The following is a 26480-nucleotide window of genomic DNA, read 5'->3' as shown; positions in this document are numbered from 1 at the left end:
CACCACCATCCAATCTCTTGGATTCAGGGCACACAAGACCTGAGCTAACATGAGCGTTTTGAACTTCTCCTCCTGGAGGAAGAGATTAAGGGCTTGTAGATCTAGAACAGGATGAAGGCCCTAGCCCTTTTTGGGAATAAGACATTTGCGGGAATGGCAACCACAGCCTACTTCTGGCACCAGAATCCTCTCTATGGCTTCCTTGGCAAAAGAGCTGTAACCGCTCATGGAGAAGGGGCAGATGATTTTCCATCAGCCAGTCGCAAGATGGTGGCATGGGAAGGGGAAGTCTCGAAGAGGAGGTAGTAGCCCCATCGGACAATTTGCAAAACCCACCTGTCAAATGTTATGGACTGCCAGTGAGGCAGGTGATGGTGAATTCCAGTGACAACTGGGTGCCCATGGTGTTAAAGGAGCAGATTAGGAGGGTTTGGAGACTGCAGCTACTGGTGTGGGGGGGTCGGCACGGAGGAGGGGGGGGGGCGGACTGAAAAGACTGCTGACCACCTGACCCACCAGGCCTGTGGACACTACATCCACGCAGAAGCTGGGAAGCATGCGTGGCACAGTGGCCGGGTGGGAATTGTCGCATTTGGAAGCTCCTTTTATAGACATGGAAGGAGGATTGGGGGTGACAAGGAAAGGACCTGGCTGTAGCCCAAGAGTCTGTGAAGTGATTGAGCGCCGAATCTGCTGGTCTCCAGAGATAGGTGCCATCGAAAGGTATATCCATAAGGGAAGCTTGACCATCCCTTGAAAAGCCAGCTGTCCTCAGCCAGGCGTGGAACCTCAGGGCCAACGTTGTTAAAATGGTTTTGCCTACTGATTCGGTCATGTCAAGTCTGCAACGAATTGTGAACTTTGCTGCATCTCTCACGTTTGTGACAGCTTGGGAGAGAACGCCAGGCTGGCTAAAGAAAACAATCTACAAGGTGATTTCTGGCCCAGTATAAAGGCTCCTCAAATCTTGAATCGTTAACTGGGAGGTATACTGTTCAACACGGACTATGGAAGACTCACAGTGAAGTCTGTATATAGTTACTGGGAGCATGCGCTCAAATAAGCAAGTGCCCCCACTCACTCAAGGTTGCACGCTTCATCATTGGGCGTGCTACTCGTTGGGCTGGCGCTGTAATGCCCAATGGGCCGCAAGAGAGGGTGCTTTATCTGAATCTTGGGTGTCTGTGGATATGAGTGTGTTTCCAGTCAGTGGGTAAGAAGAATGGAGAAATATGAGCTAAAATCGACTATATACCTCATTGGGCTTTCAATTTAATAGAGTTCCAAGTCTATGCAGAGGTTAAAAACAGAGTGATAATCTTTGAGACTTAATGATCCTATTCTCTTTAAGGTGAAGGTATACTTGGTAATCTAAGATCTAGACAGGGTATCTAGATCTCAGTCTGTGGTCGCATGTTTCACGCCTAAATTGTGTAGAGAGACGATCACTTGGCATTTCATCTGGACCTACATATTGGCCTACTAATATTCTGTAAGGGGAGGAACCGAAGTTCTCACCTGATGAGTAATGTGGTAATCCACCATTCATTAAATTTGTTAGAAAACACTCATGTCATTGCATGTTTGCTTCTAGTTAAAACAGTGACCTATATAAAAAAAGTTTTTTTTTAAACATCCTATAAGTATATATCTATTCAAGTCAAATCAAGTCAAAAATATCTTTATTCGATTCATAGAATCATAAAAGAACAATAAAACATTACTTTGATTTCATAAAACAAGAGGTAATACATTAATCCTCAGGTGAGTTAAAATACAATACATGGGTTTTCTATTATTTGCATTTGACATTAATATGTAAAAAGTCAGTAAAGTGCAAAGTATTTTCGTCAAGGCCATCCTACAGTACACGACTCATATGGTAAAGTGCTTTAGTGGCATCAATAATTGAACAGTTAAAGCATCAGCCCTTTCTTCATTCTCATTAAATTATTAGCAAATAAATATCTACTGTTGCCAAATATAATGAGCTTCAAGTGCAAAGTGCAAAATGCAAAGTGCAAAGAGCGTTTTCATCACAACCTCCCTACAATACACAATTTGAATAATAAAGTGGTTTAGTGCCATCAGTACAATTAAACAATTAAAACTTCAGCCCTTTCTTCATTCTCATAAAAATAGTAGCCAATAAAAATCTACTGACGCCAAATAAAATGAGCTTTGAATTATCAGTTTTTAGGATACGCAACATGTCAGTGAATTTCCTAACACCTAGATTCCTGCCCAGCGGTTTTATCCATTTTCTTCTAGCATTTGTGTAGGCAGGACAGAAAAACAAGACGTGCTATATCCTCCTGTCTTCCTAGGTGGCACAATGTACACTTGCAATCTTTCTCCCCATTCGGTAACAGTCCCCACTTGGATGTAAAAGCCTTTATTTGAAGAGTACCATATTTGAATTTCAGGTATAATATCTTTGCAAGTTGGGGGTTAAATTTCATCTAGGAATGGTTCGAAACAGGGAGTTATCTTAAACATCAAAAACTGAGTTGCAAGTGAAGCAGATCCACGATTTAAAGTGACTTTGTGCATAATAAACTTCCAGTAAGTATTTTTAATTTCCCTTTTAGATTCTGGAGTCAACATGTTAGGGGGTTCCCAGAATCTACTCAGGCCCAACTCCAACAGCCATTTACGGATATTGGCCAACCAGGGAAAAGTGACATGTGTATCTAGTACGAGTAATTCACCCAATGCCTGCCTATAAACATGAAGTTCATCAATAGTCCATATCCTAATCCAGTATGACAACGTCCAAAATGCCCTGTGCTCAACGCATTTTATCCCCAGATCATACATGAAAGGGATCACTGGTGAGTTTTGGGGAATCATCCTTCTTAGAACCTTGTTTTCTCCCACTGTTAGGGATGAAATTTGTTCTCCCCCCCCACAGCTCTGAGCCATACAGGGAGGCAGTTTGGGACCTGGATTTATAAACTTCCAGTGCGGGTGTAATGGCCTTAGTCCCGGTTGCATGGAGTTTTTTTTAAATAGGTGCTGAGTTTTGCAATAAAATGGTTCTTGATCTTTTTATATGCGGATACCATGAAAGTTTCGAATCAATAGTTACCCCTAAATAAACAAAACTGGGTACACACTCTAGGGTTTCACCATTCAACATTATGTTGTTCTTAAAACTTTTATGGGGCCTGATAGCCATATATTTAGTTGTCACTGGGTTTATTTCCAAGCCTTTTAGTTTACAGTAATCATCAAGCTTGTTCAGCAGATTTTGCAATCCCCTAGATGTTTGTGACAACAAAATAGTATCATCTGCAAAAGTCAATGCACAGATGTGATTCCCTCCTAGCTTTGGGGAGTCGTGATTTGACTTTTGTACGAACTCAACCATGTCGTTAACGTACAAGAGGAACAAAGTAGGCGCCAGGACGCACCCCTGGCGTACTCCTCCCTTGACTGGTATTTCCTCTGTGAGCTCCCCCCCCATACCCCAGTGTACTTTTGCGAAGTTGTCTTCACTGAGTCTAATGAACTGGACCAAAATATCTTTTGGTACCCCTTGTTGCAATAGGTTTATCCACAACAGATCTCTGGGGATTCAGTGAAATGCGGCCTTTAAATCAATAAAGGCCACATACAGATGACCAGATCTTAGCCATGTGTATTTCCAGGCAATAGTTAGAAGCCTAAACACTTGATCTATAGTGCTAGTTCTCTTTCTGAAACCCGCCTGACACAGGGAGAGTACTTCGTTTTCAGTCATCCATTCATTTAACTTGTCCAGTATCTGTTTGGAATAAACCTTTTGCATGATATCTATCAGGCTGATCGGCCTGTAATTAGCGGGATCGTACCTACTACCCTTCTTGTATTTCGGGACAATCTCCGCGCCCTTCCATGATGCAGGGATGGGCTGCCCTCTGCTAATTGCATTACATAACAAGTTGATATAAGGAGCCCACACCTCAGGGGCATGTTTAAAAAGGTCTCCAGGAATATTGTCTGGGCCAGGGGCTTTAGATAGCTTAATAGCAGCTATTACCAGCTCAGTGTCTTCTATACTAAAATATAGAGGTTCAATCTCACTTGACATTATTACATCTTCAGTGATACCTAGATGGTCTCTAGCTGGTGTCCCTGGGCATGCATATAGTTGGGCAAAGTGTCTGTGCCATGTATTGGGATCTAGATTGTAATCCTGGGCCGGCTTGCTTATCTTACTACCATTAGCAATAATCCACCAGAATAAGGTTTGATCACCTGCCTTCGCAGCAGCTAACAAATCCTCCCAACTAGAATCCTCCCAATTCTTGCAAGCAACTTTAAATGCATTATTATACAGTTTTCTTTCTTGCCTAATTACCTCTGTCTCTTTCGATTGTATGGCCTAATCAAGCGTTTTTTTGCCACTGCACAATCTTCAGTGAACCAGGGATTAGACAGTAGCGTGTTATTACTTTGGGCGGCTTTCCCTCTCCCAGCTTTAGTAAGGTACGGTTTTACATTTTCCACCAGCATCTGGTGGATTTGGGTAATTGGTATGGCGTCCGGGCTCTTATTTAAAAAGAGAGATAAAAGATCACTAAAATATTATAGATGAAAGTAATGGGTTCAGGTTTATCCAATATAGATGGCCATTTTATTGCCCTTCTGTTATTACTCACTATGGGCTGTATAACCTCAGTACCCAGACCAGGTTGGATCTGGAAATATTTCCCTTTAAGAACTAAACAAAGGGAAGTGGTCACTTTCTCTCCTAATATCCACTCTAAAATCCTTCACATAAGCCCAATATGCACTGCTTATCTATCAGGATGAGGAATTGGCCCCTTGAGAAGGTATTTGAGCATTCAAGATCAGAAGGGCATCTACCATTACAAGACCGTAGTCCTTTCTCTATGGTGAAGTTGAGTAGCTGCAATGCAGAGACGGTACACCCCATGGTCTTTTCTGTTCTAAGTAGCGGGATACCCATTGCTAGATCTTCCTCTTCTAAAATAGTATCCAGTCCAGTTAACGGTTCGCAGCAACAATTAAAGTCGCCACCAATTATAATGGGTCCATTGGGTGTAACTGAATCAATGATTCCTTCAAGGTGCTGAATTAATGGCGATTCTTTTTAGCGTTCCCTCGGTCTTATGTATATATCAAATAGATACAGCCTAGACTTGTTAGGGAATTTTAGACTTAATCCTAGTATATCATGTGGGTAAAAACTCTATCAAAACATTTACATTTACATGATTTTTAATCCACATTAAGAAGCCACCCGAAGGTCTTCCTCTTTGGGTTGTTGGGCCTCAATAATAAATGTTCTGTAGCCCACCTTATGTAATGGTTCCAACGCCCAGGTCTCTTGAAAGAGGCAGAAATCAAAATGATATCTATATAATCCTGCCAATCAGGTTCCTGGAGTTTTTTTGCGAGTCCGGCTATGTTCCAGAACAACATTTTAACAGTGTTTATTCGGGAATCACCATTCTCTATGGCACTAGCCCCTTCTGCCTCAACAGTGTAATTTACTTGATTTCCATTGGGGCTATGCCCTATACTAGGTGCTTCCATACTAGGTTGTCTGTCTGGATCAGCTAAATGTTGTTCCCCAGCCAATCAGTACTGCGTACCCACCCCCAAGGTTGGCAAATTATTCAACTGGTTCAGTCAATCTACAGCTTCAAGATTGTTTTGTCCCACCAGAGCATACCGGGTAGCACCACAATTATCTTCACCAGTTTTGTTTTGCCTAAAACAGATTTTTGAATCAAATAAAGAGTGGGTTCTTAAATTCAGGGTTATTAGATTGTCAGCTACGTTTTTTGAGTGGAACATTAGCCTTACGTCATCCAAATCTCCTTCATCTTGCTGTAACCTTTCAGCACAAGACATTGTCGTTTAGTTCTTATCCAATGTATAACCTTGTTTACCAGGGAGTCCCCATCCTCCCTAGTGCCTGGTTTTAATCTCGGGACATTGGTAAGGAAGACATTATAGGATTTAGGATTCCCATTAGTTAGGTAATGAGGTTCCCGGCGGTGTTCCTGTTTCCACGCTCCGCACATAAATTCCTTCACGCAATCCCAAACACCCTCAGATGGTCTGTTTAAGGATGGTTTGGCTGGATGCGTGTTTAAGTGAGACACTGGTTGCTGTGATGTGTGTACTCTGTGATGTTCCCGCAGATTAATCACCGGGTACCCCAAGTTTTGTTGAAAATCAGGTATTGAGCTTATATTGTTACTCTGCTGTACTGTATGATTTGGGGGACATTTCGGTATCCCTTCAGCTGGTTTCCTGGGCATGTTAATTCTAGTAATATTATAGATAGAATTATTCCCTGTAGATTTACTATCCCCAGGTGGAGTGGCTACCCTCCCCCCCGGCTTATGTGTAAATTACTAGTTAGTACCTCTATCCTTCTTTTAAGCACTATAACCTCTTCCCGAACTACATTCAGTTTTGTACAGAGATCCAGCACAAGCCTATGTGTATCAGTGGAGTGTGTCTGTGTGTATGCTTCTATTGAGGTTAAAGTAGGGCGTTGGAACACTCAATATTTATGATCTCTCTTTGCAGACCACTCCCATGATTGGTAACTATCTTATCTGTGCCATCGTCTCCAGGGAGAGTTATCTTTCTCGTACTAGTTCCTACCTTTGGGGAAGATACAGCTGTTGGGAGCAGCGGGACCTTATCATAAGTTTGGTGTACTACAACTATGGGGCTAATAGGCTTATCACTAGTCACTTTATCCTTTTTACTATAGTAAGATGAAATTTTAGCTTTCCCCTTAGAGCTAGTTTCTTTGCCTTTTGACAACATGTTTTCAACCTTTTCTATTAGGTTGTCAATGGCAAGCTAGTGTGCAATTATCAGCTGCAGATTTAGGCTGTTTCTGCATCCTTGCTATCTTTTTTCTGCCTGTAAAAAGTTGAAATATCAGTGGGGAGGCCCAGCCTTTTCCGGGCTTTGACGGAGCCACCCTTGCCGCGAGTGCTTTTCTCCCCCTCTGGTGCGGGAAAACGGTCATCGGTGCCTCCTGGCGCTGCAGGGTCTCTTGGGGCTTGTAGTCCCCCTGGCAGGTCAGCAACGGTGGTCAAGGCGGGTCCCGCGGGCACGGGTGCCGCAAGTGCTTTTTTCCCCCTCTGGCGCGGGAAAACTGGCGTCGGCGCCGTTTGGCGCAGCAGGGTCTCTTGGGGCTTGTAGTCCCCCTGGCAGGTCAGCAACGGTGGTCAAGGCGGGTTCCGTGGGTGCGGGTGGCGCAAGTGCTTTTTTCCCCCTCCGGCATGGGAAAACTGGAGTCGGCGCCTCTAGCGTAGCAGGGTCTCTTGGGGCGTGTAGTCCCCCTGGCAGGTCAGCAACCGTGGTCAAGGCGGGTCCCGCAGGCGCGGGTGCCGCGAGTGCTTTTCTCCCCCTCCGGCACGGGAAAACTGGCGTCGGCGCCTCCTGGTGCAGCAGGGTCTCTTGGGGATTGTAGTCCCCCTGGCAGGTCAGCAACGGTGGTCAAGGCAAATTTTTGTCGGTTCCCACAGAAATCTTGTAAAAAGGGCGTATTCCCTTCTCACTGACGAACCCTTGATGCATCATGCACCGTAGGGGCAAACCAGCTTGCATTTCGCCACTAAGTTGCATGTGTGCCGACTCTGTGCTACTCTTGAGAGAGTGTTGTTTGAAGTAGCACCTTACGCTACAGAAGAACTGCAGTATATATCTATTAAAATCACGTCATGGTACATCGTAGTTACAATGATGACCAGTGCTCAAATCACCCATACACACAACAGTAGCGGCCAGTGAAATCACTACAAACAAAGAAAACGTGCATGCGCTGTGTAAAGCATTCATGAATGTTTCATAGGCAGTAATCCATCCGTAGCTATATCACCCTCTAAATTGCCGGATTGGTCCCCTTGAAACACGAGGACTTGTCTCATGTCAAATAGGCATCTGTAGTATAGGTATGTCTGTTAGTAAGAGCTGCAGGCTCAACGAGAGTGGGTTTAAACATCTTCTCAAATGAGTCCAGCCTGTTGGATTCCCTATCCGAGGGAGCAGTAGGACATCCAAGCTCTCAGGGGAACGGTGTTGCTGAAAAAAGTTTGGATCCCCAGGTGCGTGCCGATGGTGGCGGGCAATCATTCTATTCACAGGAAACCCTGTGTTGGGTTTGGATCAGGCACCTAAAAGAACGTCGGTGAGTGTATCATTGAATGGGAGTAAGGGTTCTGATTTGGAGACTGTCGGTTGCATTACCTCTGTCAAGATGTTTGTCTTGACGTACCGAAGGCAAGCTAAGGTCCAGGACCTCAGCTGCCCTGCTCCCCACCATTGCGTAGGACCCTCCTCCATAGCCACGGTAGGGGGATAAAGCATTCCAGTATCTGGAGACCTATCCAGTCCACTGGCTTCACCCAGTTCCTCAGACCAGTATACTTACTGTTCTTCCTCACAGGTTCGGTATTCTAAAGGCCCAAGTCTTCCCCGTGGCCTAGCACAGAAAAATAGGGCTCAAGCTCCAATCTAGGAGGAAAGCTTCCAGCCGGAGCCAGAGCCTGCAGCTCTTACTAACAGACATACCTATACTACAGATGCCTATTTGACATGAGACAAGTCCTCGTGTTTCAAGGGGACCAATCCGGCAATTTAGAGGGTGATATAGCTACGGATGGATTACTGCCTATGAAACATTCATGAATGCTTTACACAGCGCATGCACGTTTTCTTTGTTTGTAGTGATTTCACTGGCCGCTACTGTTGTGTGTATGGGTGATTTGAGCACTGGTCATCATTGTAACTACGATGTACCATGACGTGATTTTAATAGATATATACTGCAGTTCTTCTGTAGCGTAAGGTGCTACTTCAAACAACACTCTCTCAAGAGTAGCACAGAGTCGGCACACATGCAACTTAGTGGCGAAATGCAAGCTGGTTTGCCCCTACGGTGCATGATGCATCAAGGGTTCGTCAGTGAGAAGGGAATACGCCCTTTTTACAAGATTTCTGTGGGAACCGACAAAAATTTGCCTTGACCACCGTTGCTGACCTGCCAGGGGGACTACAATCCCCAAGAGACCCTGCTGCACCAGGAGGCGCCGACGCCAGTTTTCCCGTGCCGGAGGGGGAGAAAAGCACTCGCGGCACCCGCGCCTGCGGGACCCGCCTTGACCACGGTTGCTGACCTGCCAGGGGGACTACACGCCCCAAGAGACCCTGCTACGCTAGAGGCGCCGACTCCAGTTTTCCCATGCCGGAGGGGGAAAAAAGCACTTGCGCCACCCGCACCCACGGAACCCGCCTTGACCACCGTTGCTGACCTGCCAGGGGGACTACAAGCCCCAAGAGACCCTGCTGCGCCAAACGGCGCCGACGCCAGTTTTCCCGCGCCAGAGGGGGAAAAAAGCACTTGCGGCACCCGTGCCCGCGGGACCCGCCTTGACCACCGTTGCTGACCTGCCAGGGGGACTACAAGCCCCAAGAGACCCTGCAGCGCCAGGAGGCACCGATGACCGTTTTCCCGCACCAGAGGGGGAGAAAAGCACTCGCGGCAAGGGTGGCTCCGTCAAAGCCCGGAAAAGGCTGGGCCTCCCCACTGATATTTAAACTTTTTACAGGCAGAAAAAAGATAGCAAGGATGCAGAAACAGCCTAAATCTGCAGCTGATAATTGCACACTAGCTTGCCATTGACAACCTAATAGAAAAGGTTGAAAACATGTTGTCAAAAGGCAAAGAAACTAGCTCTAAGGGGAAAGCTAAAATTTCATCTTACTATAGTAAAAAGGATAAAGTGACTAGTGATAAGCCTATTAGCCCCATAGTTGTAGTACACCAAACTTATGATAAGGTCCCGCTGCTCCCAACAGCTGTATCTTCCCCAAAGGTAGGAACTAGTACGAGAAAGATAACTCTCCCTGGAGACGATGGCACAGATAAGATAGTTACCAATCATGGGAGTGGTCTGCAAAGAGAGATCATAAATATTGAGTGTTCCAACGCCCTACTTTAACCTCAATAGAAGCATACACACAGACACACTCCACTGATACACATAGGCTTGTGCTGGATCTCTGTACAAAACTGAATGTAGTTCGGGAAGAGGTTATAGTGCTTAAAAGAAGAATAGAGGTACTAACTAGTAATTTACACATAAGCCGGGGGGGAGGGTAGCCACTCCACCTGGGGATAGTAAATCTACAGGGAATAATTCTATCTATAATATTACTAGAATTAACATGCCCAGGAAACCAGCTGAAGGGATACCGAAATGTCCCCCAAATCATACAGTACAGCAGAGTAACAATATAAGCTCAATACCTGATTTTCAACAAAACTTGGGGTACCCGGTGATTAATCTGCGGGAACATCACAGAGTACACACATCACAGCAACCAGTGTCTCACTTAAACACGCATCCAGCCAAACCATCCTTAAACAGACCATCTGAGGGTGTTTGGGATTGCGTGAAGGAATTTATGTGCGGAGCGTGGAAACAGGAACACCGCCGGGAACCTCATTACCTAACTAATGGGAATCCTAAATCCTATAATGTCTTCCTTACCAATGTCCCGAGATTAAAACCAGGCACTAGGGAGGATGGGGACTCCCTGGTAAACAAGGTTATACATTGGATAAGAACTAAACGACAATGTCTTGTGCTGAAAGGTTACAGCAAGATGAAGGAGATTTGGATGACGTAAGGCTAATGTTCCACTCAAAAAACGTGCAGAGTCAAGGATGACAATGAGGACGATGACACTAGTGGGTGCCGGCAGTGTCGGGAGCATCGTGACCAGCACTGGGGAAGGTTGAGAAGGTACAACCGGCATTAGTCTGGATCCAGGAATGTATCCTTGGAGGCCATCGGTGCTAGGCCGGAGCTGCCGGTGGACCCCGATGAGCCCCCTTCTGACCCTGCGGGTCTACAAGCACTGCAGTGGGATCTGGCTGCCAAAAGATGAGGAGCATGGCCTCATAAAACTCTGAGTTTGGTAGGGGTCACTCTGACTCCCAGTAGTCGTGGGGGCATGGAAGCCCAGGCGCAGGTTCCGGAGAACAAGGCTTAGAAGGACGATGCTTCTTCGTTGCGTCGACCAAAAAATGAGAAGTTGAAGAGCGCTTAGAGTACTACTTCTTCTTGTACCTCGACTTACCTGAGTGTACCAAAGACTGAGTTGGACGATGACAACTTTGGGCTCCGCGATTGGTCCTGGGACCGTTCCCTCACCACAACCTCAACCTACGTGGAGCAGCGCTTCAAGCAGCCATGAGCTTCTGAGAGTGATTCCTTCTTCAGGTGCATGGTCTGGCACTCAGGGCACGACTTTGGGTTGTGGTTGCGCTCCAAACACCAAGAACAGAGATGCAGGTCCATCACCAACATTGAGCGATGATCGGCTTTGCAGGGCTTTAATCCCATCTTGCGTGATGACAAGCTTAAACACAGCAGGAGCTAAACCTAAAAAAAATATGGACAATGCATCGAAAAAGTTCAGTCAAACACTGACTGAGGTGTAGCTCCAGATCAGAGCTGGATGGCACAGAAGAGAAAGAATTGACATCAACAGGCCTAGGTGGCACTTATATAGGTACAGTGACGTCACTTCTGACGTGGACGATGGACGCAGAGTCAATCAATGCCTACTACTCACGAAAAATCTTCCAGATTCATTCTGATGCCTGGGGAAAATTAAAAGGTAAGGAATCTGCAGTCAGAAGTCTCCATCAGACTAAATAATACACAATTCATTCTAGAGTTTAAGGCAATAATCCTGGCCATGATACCCACTTGTGGCACAACACCCTCTGTTTCTCTCCTGTGCTGTTTCCCATCTAACTGACCCTTGATAAATTTGTCCACCCAGCACTTTCGGAAGAAGCATGACTCAAGCTCAGGGGAAGATTCTCGTGCCCCACAAGTTAGATGCTTTATCAGGTCATGCATATCATGAGTTCTTAGCCCCGATAGCGTAGCACAGAGTCATTAAGTCACTGAAAAAGTTTTTCGACTTTCTACCCATAGATTCAAGAAAGGCAGTGGCAGTGGCATTAATCCTTTCACGTCTAGACTACTGCAACGGTCTGATGGCAGGTGTTAAAAAGAAAAACACCCTCAAAAAGCTCCAAGGCGTGCAGCACGCAGCGGCTAGACTTGTTCTCAAGTTACCCAGGAGATCATCAGCCTCGGCCGCCCTCAAAACTCTCCATTGGCTGCCACTCCCCAAAAGAATATTGTTTAAAATCTTAATCATAGCCTTCCGTGCTTTCAATTACACCGGCCCGACCTACCTTATTAAACGATTCCCACACTACAATCCTGCAAGGACCTTCAGATCCTCAGGTCAGAACCTGATCAAGCAGTTAAAATTTAAATATAAAACTAAAGGAGGCAAGTCCTTATCCTTTCTATCTGCCAAAGCGTGGAATTCTATTCCCAACCATCTCAGATTCCTAACTCAGGAAAACCAATTCAGAAAGCAACTCAAAACATGGATTTATTCTCTCTCTGACGATTACGTAATGACCTTCATATAGTCTTCTAACCTTTCTGATTCTTGCACACTGTTTATCCAGCGCCAGGATGCTCCTTTCGGAGCGATTGTTTGCGCTTTAGAAATATATTAAAATACAAATAAAATACAAATACAGAGGAATATAGTCTATGAGTATCTAGCACACATCCGAATTGCTTAATCTCTTTCCAGCGGGCAAGGACTGCAGTAGTTGGAGGCAGTCTTCAGAAGCCACCGTGGAAACGAGTTGCACCCCGTGTCCTTTCTCATTTGACTGCCTCAGTTCAGTGTTGAACCCCCACTATATGTCCCCAGCCCCAAAGTCACTTTTATTAGCTTGGCCATATACTACGCCAGACTGTATGCAAACCTAGGCTCCGACCACCCAAATCTAGACATCGCAGCAATCGAGCTTACTGGGAATAGTCAAACCAGTATTTCATGGAACATATCTCAATATATGCAGAATATCAAGATTGACATAAGATCCTCCATAACAATTGCATCATGGCTACAATTGAAAACATGCCAATCATTGTAGTGATTTAACAAAGATTGTCCTTATTTAATATCAGAAATTTCAGAGAGCCCACTGATTAACGGGAGCTCCGTAAGAACATGTGACCCCTCGGACCATCCTAAGATGGCAGCTACTCATTCATGTTATCTCCTACAGAGAACTAAGTCTCGCCAAGATCGCCACCACCATACGCTTCAACCACATTGGTCTTACATGTACCCACAATGCTTTTAGATGCAGAGAGTACTTCTGGGTCTCTGCTGCAGGTTAGCCTTGTTAAACGGGCTCTCTGTACATAAATAAGCCCCTTTCGGCCATGCACTTCTTCTGTAGGCAGGCAGGCAGTGTGAGAAGTTGGCCTGATATGTGATGTCCACTATTCTAGTGGGCACCCTGTATCAGTCCAAACAAACTTTATGGTGATGGTTGTAAAGTCAACCTTATAGACCAGCTATCCAAGTGGTAGCATGGACAGAGCAGTCTTCGGCTAACACTTCAGAGAGCATGTGAAGCCAATTGTTTTACCAATAATAACCCCTTGAATATCAAATGAATGGACACCACACAAGGTATATATCAAATATATATGTATTTATTTCTAACACAACCCCTCTGCCCTCTTTATGAGGTCAAAGTTCGAGAAACAGCACAAGTTACTCAATAAGCATACTATAAGTTGCACAAATACAATTCTGCCCTAGGGGCCTCACGAACCATATACTAAAGAAGTGGTATAAGAGCCACTTCAGAACAGGTGAATAGGCCTAGGGCCTTGGAAATCGGTGGGGCTACACAGAGTAACCAAAGGTTAGGAAGCAGGAGTCCCACAGGATGCGTGTGCAGTGCTTAAACACACACGCGGGTTCTCATAGACTTTCAATGGGAACGTAAAGTTTACAAAGTAGTTGATTTCGGACCTTCCGGGTGGACTGCGGGAAAACCCAGTTAAATTAGGACACTTGGATAGCTAACACCCACGGGAGCACCGGAGTACTCGAGTTACCTCACCCAGGGAACCCGGGTGCATAGGTGTGAAGTCGTGTCGGGTTTCGTCGTCGAATCCTATGGAGAGCTGCAAGAAGATGCTGCAGGCGACCAGGAGGAAGATGTCCGGGGGGGATCCAAGGGTGGATCGAGGAAGTGAAGAACCTGAAAGCAGAGGGGACAGAGTCTGGGTCACTAGCCAGTTACCAGGATGGAACCAGGACGGAACTAGGTGATGTTGAGATGCAATCAGGTTAAGGGGCGAAGCTTGTCTCTGCAGCCACATGGACCAGGCGGCGGCGACGACGACCAGGAGCTGGATACGGACTGTCCCACGAAGGCTCTCGCTGTTGGCGGTGTCGGCTTCCGGATCGGAATCAACAAGACTCGGCAAAGGCAATCCACGCAGGATGTGAAGATCGGCTTCTTGTACAGACCAGCAAGGTCTGTGGAGCTTCCCTTTTACAGGAAAGCAGGAGCAAGCCCAGAGCAACCAGGCAAGCAGCGTTGATTCAAAATGGAGTCTTCAAGATGGCCACTAGCCAACGGGCTAGCAACCGCGAAGACGCATCGAGGAGAAATGCAGGCATAGGCCCCAGGCGGCACTCGTAGAGTGTGGAGGGCTGAGCTTTGGTGTACTTACTGCTCAGGGTTTGGACTTCTCAGTGTCCAATGCACAACTTCGAGGACGCCTCAGAAGCTGCACAGTTAGCCAACAGCAGGTACTGCAGGTTGTCCAGTTCCACGTCTCTTGTATCCGCCACGGTTCTCAGCTTTGCTGTGGACTTGGGTCGGGGTCAGAGAAGTCTGGAAGTCCAGTGGCTGCGTCGCTAAGTCTTTGGGCTCCGACGGGAGCGTCGACAAAGCAAACCGGCAAGTCACTGATGGTGCCTGTTTGCACAGGGTGGTCACTCGACCACAAGGGAGATTCTTCAGTCTTCTAGTTGCAGTAGAATGTCGAAGGTCCAGAGATTAGTTTCAGAGTTTCAGTTCAGGATAATCTAAAGTCTCTAGACTCGGCTCCTAGCTTTATACGAATTAAAGTGGCTGGATTACCTGCTAGGTCCCTTCTATGGGTGGAACCTGGGAAGAGGGTGGTTACACCCCTTTCCCTTTGTCCAGTTTCGCGCCAGAGCTGTGGCTGGAGTGCCCCAGAATAGAATAGAATAGAATAGAATAAGACTTATATTGCGCAAACTTAGCCCGGGTGGGCATCAAGGCGCATATCTACACAGAAATAGGGACAGGAGGACAGATAAGACAGGAGGTAGGTTTAGTAAGCCTGAGAAAAGAGCCAAGTCTTCAGGTGCTTCCGGAAAATCGACAGGGAGGTTTGGCTAGACAGTTCAGGAGGGAGACTATTCCATAGTTTCGGGGCAATCGTAGAGAAAGCTCGGCCACCCCATCTAGATTTTTTAAATCTGGGGACAGCCAGAAGATTTTTCGAGGAAGACCGAAGTGTTTTATTAGGGATGTAGGAACTGGTGAGTGTTTTTATGCCTTCCGAACCAGCGCCAAACAGAGCTTTATGTGTAAGACAGATGATCTTAAAGGAGATTCTGGCTTGTATAGGGAGCCAGTGGAGGTCCTTCCTGGCTTGGGTTACCGATGAAAGCCTAGGTAAGTTTAGGACCATCCTGGCTGCAGCATTTTGGACAGTTTGAAGGCGATGGATGGATTTCTTACTGATGCCTCCATACAGCGCATTGCAGTAATCTGGTTTGAACCGGGCTACGCGCGGAGCACCTTGTGTGCCCCAGGCAGTGTCTCATTTCATTCAACCCACCCTGCCCCAATACACTATAGCCTGTCTGGGGAGGTGCTAGCACCTACCAAGGGACGAAACCGATTGTCCAGGCCTCCCCTGCCGGAGTTTCGTCCAGCAGCAGGAGGTCAGACTCGTGTCTGTGGCAGCAGCATTCATTTTGTGATGCTGAGGCTCTGTTTAACTTTAACCGGGTAAAGCTACAACTACATCTCTTCTCCCTCTAGAAGGGTGGAATGCTACCCCCGCCGCCAGGACTGGTGGGGGGTGTAGTATTCCAAAGTGTTTGACACCTTACATGACATGTTTCGATAAAGCCAAACCAAAGTTATGATTAACCGCGAGGATTATAATGCACTTAAGAGTGTATGTTATGGCTATATCATAGAACGGTGCAAATGGGGGTGGTGATGGACGGAGCATCTGAACCAATCAAACACTCACACCCAGTCAACGGATCTGGGTTTGATCCATCACCGTTCTTTAGCCCACTCTGCCACCCCAGTTCAGACATGGCCATATGCAAATCTGTCTGACCCTGTGCCTCATGGGAACAGTCCAGCCCGAACTGCCAAGCCATGCCTTCCCTGGACCGGAAACAAGCTTCCTAGGACCGGTTTCTGGCATTACAGCTGTCTTCAGCCAGGCTTGCTTGAATCCAGTGGCAAAGTGAGCAAGGGACTTGCGTCTGAGCATACCCTGCCAACTTATGGCGAACAAAGCGGTGCAAAAGGGGGTGGTGATGGACGGAGCATCTGAACCAATCAAACACTCACACCCAGTCAACAGATCTGGGTTTGATCAATCACCGTTCTTTAGCCCACTCTGCCACCCCAGTTCAGACATGGCCATATGCAAATCAGTCTGACCCTGTGCCTCATGGGAACAGTCCAGCCCGAACTGCCAAGCCATGCCTTCCTGGACCGGAAACAAGCTTCCTAGGACCGGTTTCTGGCATTACAGCCGACTTCAGCCAGGCTTGCTTGAATCCAGTGGCAAAGTGAGCAAGGGACTCACGTCTGAGCATACCCTGCCAACTTATGGCGAACAAAGCGGTGCAAAAGGGGGTGGTGATGGACGGAGCATCTGAACCAATCAAACACTCACACCCAGTCAACAGATCTGGGTTTGATCCATCACCGTTCTGTAGCCCACTCTGCCACCCCAGTTCAGACATGGCCATATGCAAATCAGTCTGACCCTGTGCCTCTTGGGAACAGTCCAGCCCGAACTGCCAAGCCATGCCTTCCCTGGAAACAAGCTTCCTAGGACCGGTTTCTGGCATTACAGCCGTCTTCAGCCAGGCTTGCTTGAATCCAGTGGCAAAGTGAGCAAGGGACTCACGTCTGAGCATACCCTGCCAACTTATGGCAAACAAAGCCGTGCAAAAGGGGGTGGTGATGGACGGAGCATCTGAACCAATCAAACACTCACACCCAGTCAACAGATCTGGGTTTGATCCATCACTGTTCTTTAGCCCACTCTGCCACCCCAGTTCAGACATGGCCATATGCAAATCAGTCTGACCCTGTGCCTCATGGGAACAGTCCAGCCCGAACTGCCATAGAACAGCTATAAGGACATGGTTCTGAAAGCTGCAGACAGGCTCAGCTCATGCTAGAGCACCATCTCACAAAAAACCAAGCACTCTGCCTCCAGAATTGTTAAGGCCTGCCATAGGAGTGACTTATAGGTATGTATGTGTCTATATCTAATAGTAGGTATAGGGATATTAAACCTAAGCAAGGGGTGATTACACGACCTTGCCCCAGCTGAGTGATCAGCCAGTTGTGTCAGTTTGGATGGCCAGCCAGGGGTGGCATAATACATGCTGCAGCCCCCGGTAGGCCTTGGATGCACTTATGCCCTGGGTACCTATGGTACACTATACAGGGGCTCACAAGGTGACCCAATATCCAATTGGAGATGTACCTAAAGTACATGGAGTCCACTTTACAGTGAGAGCAGATAGCTTGGGGCCCTGATTAGCAGGATCCCAGGCCAACTAAGTCGAAAACCAGCTAAACACTAGGCAAAAAGTTGAGGTAACCATATAGTCAGATATCCACCTTCCTACACAACCCCCCCCCCCCCCCCCCCCCAAACAAAAGGAGATAAGGCTTTCTTTGCCCAGGTAAGCCTATATTGCCTAAGTGGCCATTTAAGGAAGTACCTGCACTAGCATGGTTACCCCCTGTCTCATGGTCCACTAAGCAATCCCTCACCCTAGGGGTATCAGAGGGTCTCCACCATAGGGAATCTCTACCTGTGGTGTGTTTTGGCAAAGTAAAAGGCTGGTGCTGGGATGGAGTACTGAAGTGAGGCTCCTCTAATGTAGGGCTCAGCTTCCTCCAATCACTTTCCACCATGTGTGCCTTTCTTTCCCTGACTGAGTTGCACTGTGCTCTCAGGGTCAACCTATGGCTGCCTACAGCTGGAAGCTGGGTCCCTTTTGTTGGCTTACTGGAGGGACAGGTCAGGTTTGGGGCCTTTGAGTCCCAGGTTTGGCTGTGCCCAACAGAGTCCATCTGGGGTCCCTAACTAAGAGTAAGGGAGATCCCTCAGGAGTTTGTGGAATTTTCAGCTTGCTAGGGCTGCTAGTTTTGATGCCCCTAATCTGCTGATGGGGGGGGTTCTTGTGGACAGGGGGCCCTTTGGGATCCACTGGCTTCCCTGACCTCCACAGCCCTGGGCTGACTGAGGCAGGGTTGAGAGGGGCAGGCTACCTGCCCCAGACTGGGTCCCATCTTGGAAGGGTCCACTGACATCAGGGGCTCTGCCAGGCTAGGCCTGACTACCTCTGGGGCAGTTCCTTCACAAGGGGTAGGGTCAGTTCCCTGAGGAGGCTGACTCTCACCTAATGTCTGGTGGTAGGGAGCTTTTCTTCCTCCCCAATATTCTCTGTCTGAGTAGAGTGATTCATAGTTTCAGGCTTCACAACACTAAAATCTGTTTGAGTTTGGGCTGTGACCATCACAGCCCTGTAAACCTTTTTAGGGAAGTCTGCCTGAGCTTGGGCTGTGACCATCACAGCCCCTCCAACCTTTTCAGGGAGGAATTCTGCTTGAGCTGGGGCTGTGGCCATCACCGCCCCCCTAACCTTTTCAGGAAATCCTACCATTTTGGAATGGGTTTCTTGTTCTTCCCCAGCCCAGGCTGAGATCTCAAGATCATTTCCGAGTAGACAATATACAGGCAAGTTTGTAGACACTGCCACTCTCTTTGGGCCAGTGACACCTCCCCAGCTGAGATTTACTACTGCCATGGGATGATCTTTCTGCACTCCATCAATATTGGTCACCTGATAGGTGAACCCAGGTAAAAGTTGTCCTGGGGGGACTAGACTGTTAGTCACCATAGTGATGCTAGCCCCTGTCTCTCTATAGGCTTCAACTTTCTGGCCATTGATGTGGGGCTCCTGTCTGTACTTGCCCAAAGTGTAGGGTCAAGCAGTGAAGTTGGCAAACCCCATGCCATCCTCACAGACTGGAGTTTCTGTGTTAGGGGACCTGGTAAGGCCAGAGTCCATCTGAGTTCCCCAAGTATACCCAGCCACAGTTTTGGGGGTACTCCCACCACCTGGGGATTACTACTAATAGTAACAGGAGGTCTAAGAGTGCTACTTGGAGGAATATTATCCTTATTGTTGGCCTTTGGGCAACTGCTGTCAGTCTTCCAGTGGCCAGGCTGTTTACAGACATGGCAATAAGGTTTCTTAGGGTTAGAGGAAGTGTTTTGGGACCCACCCCCACCATTGGCGTTTTGGGGCCCTGTAGGGGACTTGTCCTTTGATTTATCCCCACCTTTCTCTTGAGGCTTGGTAGAATCTTTCTTCTGGTCACCAGAAATGGGAGGCCTAATCCTGGTTCTGACCCATTTGTCTGCCCTCTTACCCAATTCTTGTGGAGAGGTCAGATCAAAGTCCACCAGGTGCTGGTGTAGAAGCTGGTTTTGACAATTACTAAGGATCTGCTCCCTCATAATCAAATTATACAATCCTATATAGTCATGTACTTTGCTGCCCTATAACCAGCCCTCCAGAGCCTTAGTAGCACAGTCTACAAACTCAGTCCAGTCCTGAGTCTGTGTCTTCTGGGTATCCCTGAACAACAACCTATATTGCTCAGTGGTTAAGCCAAACCCATCAATCAGGGCACTCTTCAGGACTTTGTAGTTATTAGCATCCTCATCACTAACTGTGAGGAGCTTGTCTCTACCTTTTTCTAAAAAGGAGAGCCATAAGATTGCTGCCCACTGACTAGGGGGTACCTGCTGTACTTTGCAAGCTCTCTCCAAAGCAGTTATCCATTTGTGGATGTCATCCCCAACTTTGTTGGGTGGGACAATCTTGCTTAGGTTTCAAGTATCATAGGACCTATCTTTATCCTTAGGGATATTGCTGCCACCAGTGGGTTCTAACCCACTTAACTTTTGCTCCCTTGCAAGAGCAAGTCTCTCTTTGGCTAGGGCAAGTTCTTGCCTCTCAATTCTCAGATTGACTTCTTTCATCCTGGCCTGATGTTCTCTCCTCTCAGAGGAAGTCTGAGAGGAGACTCTAGAGTGCTGAGAGTCCCTGGACAGGGATCTCCTCCTTCTAGGCTCAGTGTTAGGCCTGCTTGGGGGTCTGTATGGGGCTATGCCCCCTCCAGCCCCATGTAGGCGTAGGTTGGCCTGGCTAAGTACTCCCACTTAGACCAGGTCATTATCATCCTCATCTACTTCATCCACTTAACTATCATCTACCAGAGTGTGCTCAGGGGAATCTTCTGCTGAGGGGTGACCCTCTTCTACATTAACTGACAGGCCTGTATTAGAGGCTTTCTGAGCATCATATTCTTCCATGAGCTCAATCAGTTGCTTGAGGGTAGGGTTGGAACCCTGTTTTACCTCCTAGATGTGCACAAGTGCCTCAAATCATGGAAGGTTAGGGTATCGTATCTGGAAGGTATCCTTGTAGGATCTACCTCCACTGGGAGAGAACTACTTGGTTCTGCTCTCAGGCACATGATCTAGTGAGGTGTGGTGTGTGCACCTACATACACTAAGTGTTACCTACTAGAACCTCTCTAGGAGTTGTAGACAGGGTGTGCTAGGCCCTTGACTCTACAACAACTAAGTTCAGTAGAACTTAAGTATTTTAAGACTTGTTTTTATATGTACCTCTAGGTACCTTAAATGTGATCTTTCAAATGATATTATGGTAAAACAATCAGCAAGCTCTTATCCCAACCGCTGCACAGCAATGTGAGAAGTTGTCCTGATATGTGATGTCCACTATTCTAGTGGGCACTCTGTATCAGTCCAAACAACCCTTATGGTGATGGTTGTAAAGTCAACCTTATAGACCAGCAATCCTATTGGTAGCATGGACAGAGCAGTCTTAGGCTAACACTTCAGAGAGCATGTGAAGTCAATTGTTTTACCAATAATAACCCCTTGAATATCAAATAAAAGGACATCATAAAAGGTATATATCAAATATATATGTATTTATTTCTAACACAACCCCTCTGCCCTCTTTATGAGGTCAGAGTTCGAGATACAGCACAAGTTACTCAATAAGCATACTATAAGTTGCACAAATACAATTCTACCCTAGGGGCCTCACGAACCATATACTAAAGAAGTGGTATAAGAGTGACTTCAGAACAGGTGAATAGGCATAGGGCCTTGGAAATCGGTGGGGCTACACAGAGTAACTAAAGGTTAGGAAGCAGGAGTCCCACAGGATGCGTGTGCAGTGCTTAAACACACACGCGGGCTCTCATAGACTTTCAATGGGAACGTAAAGTTTAGAAACTAGTTGATTTCGGACCTTCCGGGTGGACTACAGGAAAACCCAGTTAAATTAGGACACTTGGTTAGTTAATACCCACGGGAGCACCGGAGTACTCGAGTTACCTCACCCAGGGAAGCTGGGTGCATAGGTGTGAAGTCGTGTCGGATTTTGTCGTCGAATCCTATGGAGAGCTGCAAGAATATACTGCAGGCGACCAGGAGGAAGATGTCCGGGGGGATCCAAGGGTGGATGGAGGAAGTGAAGAACCTGAAAGCAGAGGGAACAGAGTCTGGGTCACTAGCCAGTGACCAGGATGGAACCAGGACGGAACCAGGTGATGTCAAGATGCAATCAGATGAAGAGGCGAAGCTTGTCTCTGCAGCCACGTGGACCAGGCGGCGTCGACGACTAACAGGAGCTGGATACAGACTGTCCCACGAAGGCTCTCGCTGTTGGAGGTGTCGGCTTCCGGATCGGAGTCAACAAGCCTTGGCAAAGGCAACTCACGCAGGATGTAAAGATCAGCTTCTTGTACAGACCAGCAAGGTCTGTGGAGCTTCCCTTTTACAGGAAAGCAGGAGCAAGCCCAGAGCAACCAGGCAAGCAGGGTTGATTCAAAATGGAGTCTTCAAGATGGCCACTAGCCAACGGGCTAGCAACCGCGAAGACGCGTCTAGGAGAAATGCAGGCACAGGCCCCACGCGGCACTTGTGGAGTGTGGAGGGCTGAGCTTTGGTGCACTTACTGCTCGGGGTTTGGACTTCTCAGGGTTCAATGCACAACTTCAAGGACGCCTCAGAAACTGCACAGTTAGCAAAAAGCAGGTAATGCAGGTTGTCCGGTCCCACATCTCTCGTGTCCTCCACGGGTCTCAGCTTTGCTGTGGATGTGGGTTGGGGTCAGAGAAGTCTGGAAGTCCAGAGGCTGCGTCGCTAAGTCTTCGGGCTCCGACGGGAGCCCCGACAAAGCAAACCGGCAAGTCACTGATGGTGCATGTTTACACAGGGTGGTCACTCCTTGACCACAAGGGAGATTCTTCAGTCTTCTAGTTGCTGTAGAATGTCGAAGGTCCCCAGTTTCGTGTCAGAGTTTCAGTTCAGGATAATCTAAAGTCTCTAGACTCAGTTCCTACCTTTATACGAATTAAAGGGGCTGGATTACCTGCTAAGTCCCTCCTATGGGTGGAACCTGGGAAGGGGGTGGTTACACCCCTTTCCCTTTGTCCAGTTTTGCACCAGAGCTGGGGCTGGAGTGTCCCAGCAACTGGTTTGAACCGGGCTATGCGTGGAGCACCTCGTGTGCCCCAGGCAGTATCTCATTTCATTCAACCCACCCTGCCCCAATACACTATAGCCTGTCTGGGGAGGTGCTAGCACCTCCCAAGGCAGGAAACCTATTGTCCAGGCCTCCCCTGCGGAGTTTCGTCCAGTAGCAGGAGGCCAGACTTGTGTCTGTGGCAGCAGCATCCATTTTGTGATGCTGAGGCTCTGTTTAACTTTAACCGGGTAAAGCTAACACTACATGTCTTCTCCCTCTAGAAGGGTGGAATGTTACCCCCGCCGCCAGGACTGGCGGGGGGGGGGGGTAGTATTCCAAAGCGCATGACACCTTACACGACATGTTTTGATGAAGCCAAACCAAAGTTAGCATTAACCGCGAGGATTATAATGCACTTAAGAGTATATGGTATGGCTATATCATAGAACAGCTATAAGGACATGGTTCCGAAAGCTGCAGACAGGCTCAGCTCATGCTAGAGCACCATCTCACATAAAACCAAGCACTCTGCCTCCAGGATTGTTAAAGCCTGCCATAGGAGTGACTTATAGGTATATATGTGTCTATATGTAATGGTAGGTATAGGGATACTATACCTAAGCGAGGGGTGATTACACGTCCTTGCCCCAGCTGAGTGATCAGCCAGTTGTGTCAGTTTGGATGGCCAGCCAGGGGTGGAATAATACATGCTGCAGCCCCTGGTAGGCCTTGGATGCACCTATGCCCTGGGTACCTATGGTACGCTATACAGGGGCTCACAAGGTGACCCAATATCCAATTGGAGATGTACCTAAAGTACATGGAGTCCACTTTACAGTGAGAGCAAATAGCCTGGGGCCCTGATTAGCAGGATCCCAGGTCAACTAAGTTGAAAACCAGCTAAACACTAGGCAAAAAGTTGGGGTAACCATATAGTCAGATATCCACCTTCCGACAGGCAGGACGAGGGGTAGGTGACAGGCTGCTGACTGCGCATGGAACTGTGAGTATGATATTGATCACGGAGGAGAAAGTGACGCGTGAGTATGCAATTGGTGAAACTATGCACTGGCCACCTCCGCTTTTGGTATTATTGATTTACAGAAACCCCAATAATCTTGCGGTCCCCTGCCTTGACTTAGGGCACATTATGGACTATGAGTAAGGGTAAGAAACACAAATACCTCATGGGAGTCAGTAATGACCATGCATTTGTATCTCTAATAATAAGACTGTATATTGTGAGTTCCTGTTTGATTAGTCTCGATTTTTAATAACGCTTGCTGTTACACAGTGATTTCACCAGTGATTTAGGCACTGGTGGCACTCACCAATAGAAGAGCCAACATAGAGCTCAGACAACACAGCATGGCACTTAATGATATGATGAAATCCAGAGACCAAACATGCATCATATGTGCTGTCCACAATAAAATATTGATTGTTTGGATATTTAAAGTCATTTCCCTATATCTTTCTTCTTTCCTCCAGGTTGATTTATGGATTCTGACTGGGGTGAGCATGGCAGATACCTAGGATCTACTGTATCACTACCAGGGATTGAGCATAATAAGACTCCAGAGACCCACACTAATTCAGGGGTAGGGAACATTTTTTTTGGTTCTGAAGAATAGCTAGGGATACAATACTGGACCAACTTAGCGTAAAACATGGCGACCTGAGTAGTGAAACCGCGATAGATAACTACAACACACTCACTCAGTAGTGGCGTATCATAAACTTGTGTACACTACTGCATCTTCGTTTTTAACATTACTGAAGGGTCTCTGAATAAAATGTGATCTCCTATAGGTAATTTTAAGATCACACTCTCCAACTTACACATTATACCTCACACACTTGCATGCACCGTCACAGCTGATACAAGAAAAGATCACCAATAAAAAGCCCTCTCGCACGGCCCATGGGGCATTGCAGCACCAGCCCCAAGTGGTGCAAAACGCCTAATGATGAAGTATGACACTCGCAAGGGTGTGTGAGGGCAACACTTCCAAATAATGAAGATCCCCCGGGGACCATATATTGCAACCTTTTCCTTAACGTTTTCTATACCCTCTTCACATAGGAATGTAGAAGCTATCCTTATATGATACCAAATGCTTGAAGTTTGTTCCTTAGGCCCTGCTATGTTAACACAGAAATCTCTGCACAAAATGGTTGTACGTTTCCATTTGGTCTTAAGTAAAACTGCTATTGTAACGCAAGGCTTGCACAAGAGAGATCCGAAAATAGAAGAGCTTAGATACACATATTTCAGCATATCACATATCAAAATGTTTCTGGTACGTGTTATGGAAAAGTACGAACATAATACATTGCATTACAGTGGAAAGTCCCCAAAGCTGCCTACTTAAGCAACGTTGTCAGCAACAGTGAATTTCGGACCATAAATGGTATAGCGCAGCTTAAGCAGTTGCTAATTGGTCCAATGTCCCATGCTTAATTTGTGCTACATATGTTATGATGCTACATCGTTTGTGATTTATGCCTATAAAGACTGTAAGGAACATCACATTCTTGACATTCAGTGACTTTGCTGTCTGTCTCCATGCTGCACGTATTTGCATTATTTGTTGGTCTCCAATAAATTGCGCTATCTTTTGTGCTGACCGAGATTTGTATTTGTGGTATTATTTCTAATTCTTTATTTCAGCTCCAACAGGAAAAGTACCCACACTGATTAGATGTTTCAATTTTAGTGAGGAGCAAGGGTACTGGACCTTAATCTGGCTCCTGGTCTCCCTCTTTTTGATTAATGATTTATGAATGATACAATATTGACATTAGCCTTGACTCAAACTCTGGCTAGCAGCCCTCTAATGAGCACTTTTCCTAGAGGATAGTAGGGCTTTTAATAAAATTTTAAGTGGAATTACACATGTTCTTGAATATTATCAATATCACTTTCAGAACGGGCGACTTGATACTACCATTTATACCTGTACGATTTGATGTGCTTGTCTAGTTTTTATAAAAATCGAATAAAGATATTTATACTACTACAACTGCTGAGATTGTACCACTACGAATTCTCATAATTACATTCACTTCATAAAAAAGAGTAACAAGCAAGTACTTACATGATTTTCTGTTTGCTCTTGATCTCTTGCGTTCCGTAACAGCTGATGGCCTAGGACTGGGATTCTGGGTTACCGATTTTACTAAACGATCCATTATTTCATCTGAAACATCATCAGAGGATGTGGTAACTTCAGCTTTAGACTCACGTGATTTTGGAAACTCAGATTGCCCCAAACCTACACATTTGATTTAATAACAAAGTTGGCATCAAAACGATGTGTAATAAATTTCTATGCATGTTAGAGAGTTACACTTTACTAAGATTAGTTTGACAAAAGTTGATTTTCCACACAATCTAAATCGTGTCTATTGTCAGAAACACAATTCCTTTCAGTTGATTCATGTTCTTTTGAGTGAGAATACAAAAAGGTTTCAAGAACATCAGGGAACATAGTGTCAAATCATGTTGATTAGCATAAGAAGCAGTGCTTGATTTGAGCCAGTGGTTTCCGGTGCTTGGCACCTGCACTTGATTATCAACACTGGCACCTTTGACAGTGCACCCCAAGTTTGTCTGGTTTAGACATGAGCACAACAGTTGTTTATTCATTTAATACACATTACATGAGTAACACTTTCTGCCC

General features: G+C 46.6%; 1 protein-coding gene across 2 annotated transcripts in view; it reads right to left on the bottom strand.

The window, feature by feature from the left end:
• FHOD1 (formin homology 2 domain containing 1) overlaps positions 1-26480 on the bottom strand; it is a 1641100-nt gene that overhangs the window by 33618 nt on the left and 1581002 nt on the right. Inside the window, exon 22 of one of the 2 annotated variants that reach the window (XM_078670473.1) lies at positions 25896-26072. In XM_078670473.1, the coding sequence (XP_078526599.1) occupies positions 25896-26072 (177 nt within the window). Of the gene's footprint in view, positions 1-25895; positions 26073-26480 lie in introns of those variants that run through there. The other variant, XR_013603775.1, reaches the window with a different exon arrangement.

Source organism: Lissotriton helveticus, chromosome 12 (genome assembly GCF_964261635.1).
Source record: "Lissotriton helveticus chromosome 12, aLisHel1.1, whole genome shotgun sequence".
Taxonomy (NCBI): Eukaryota; Metazoa; Chordata; class Amphibia; order Caudata; family Salamandridae; genus Lissotriton; species Lissotriton helveticus.
This window is presented reverse-complemented; position numbering and strand designations above follow the sequence as displayed.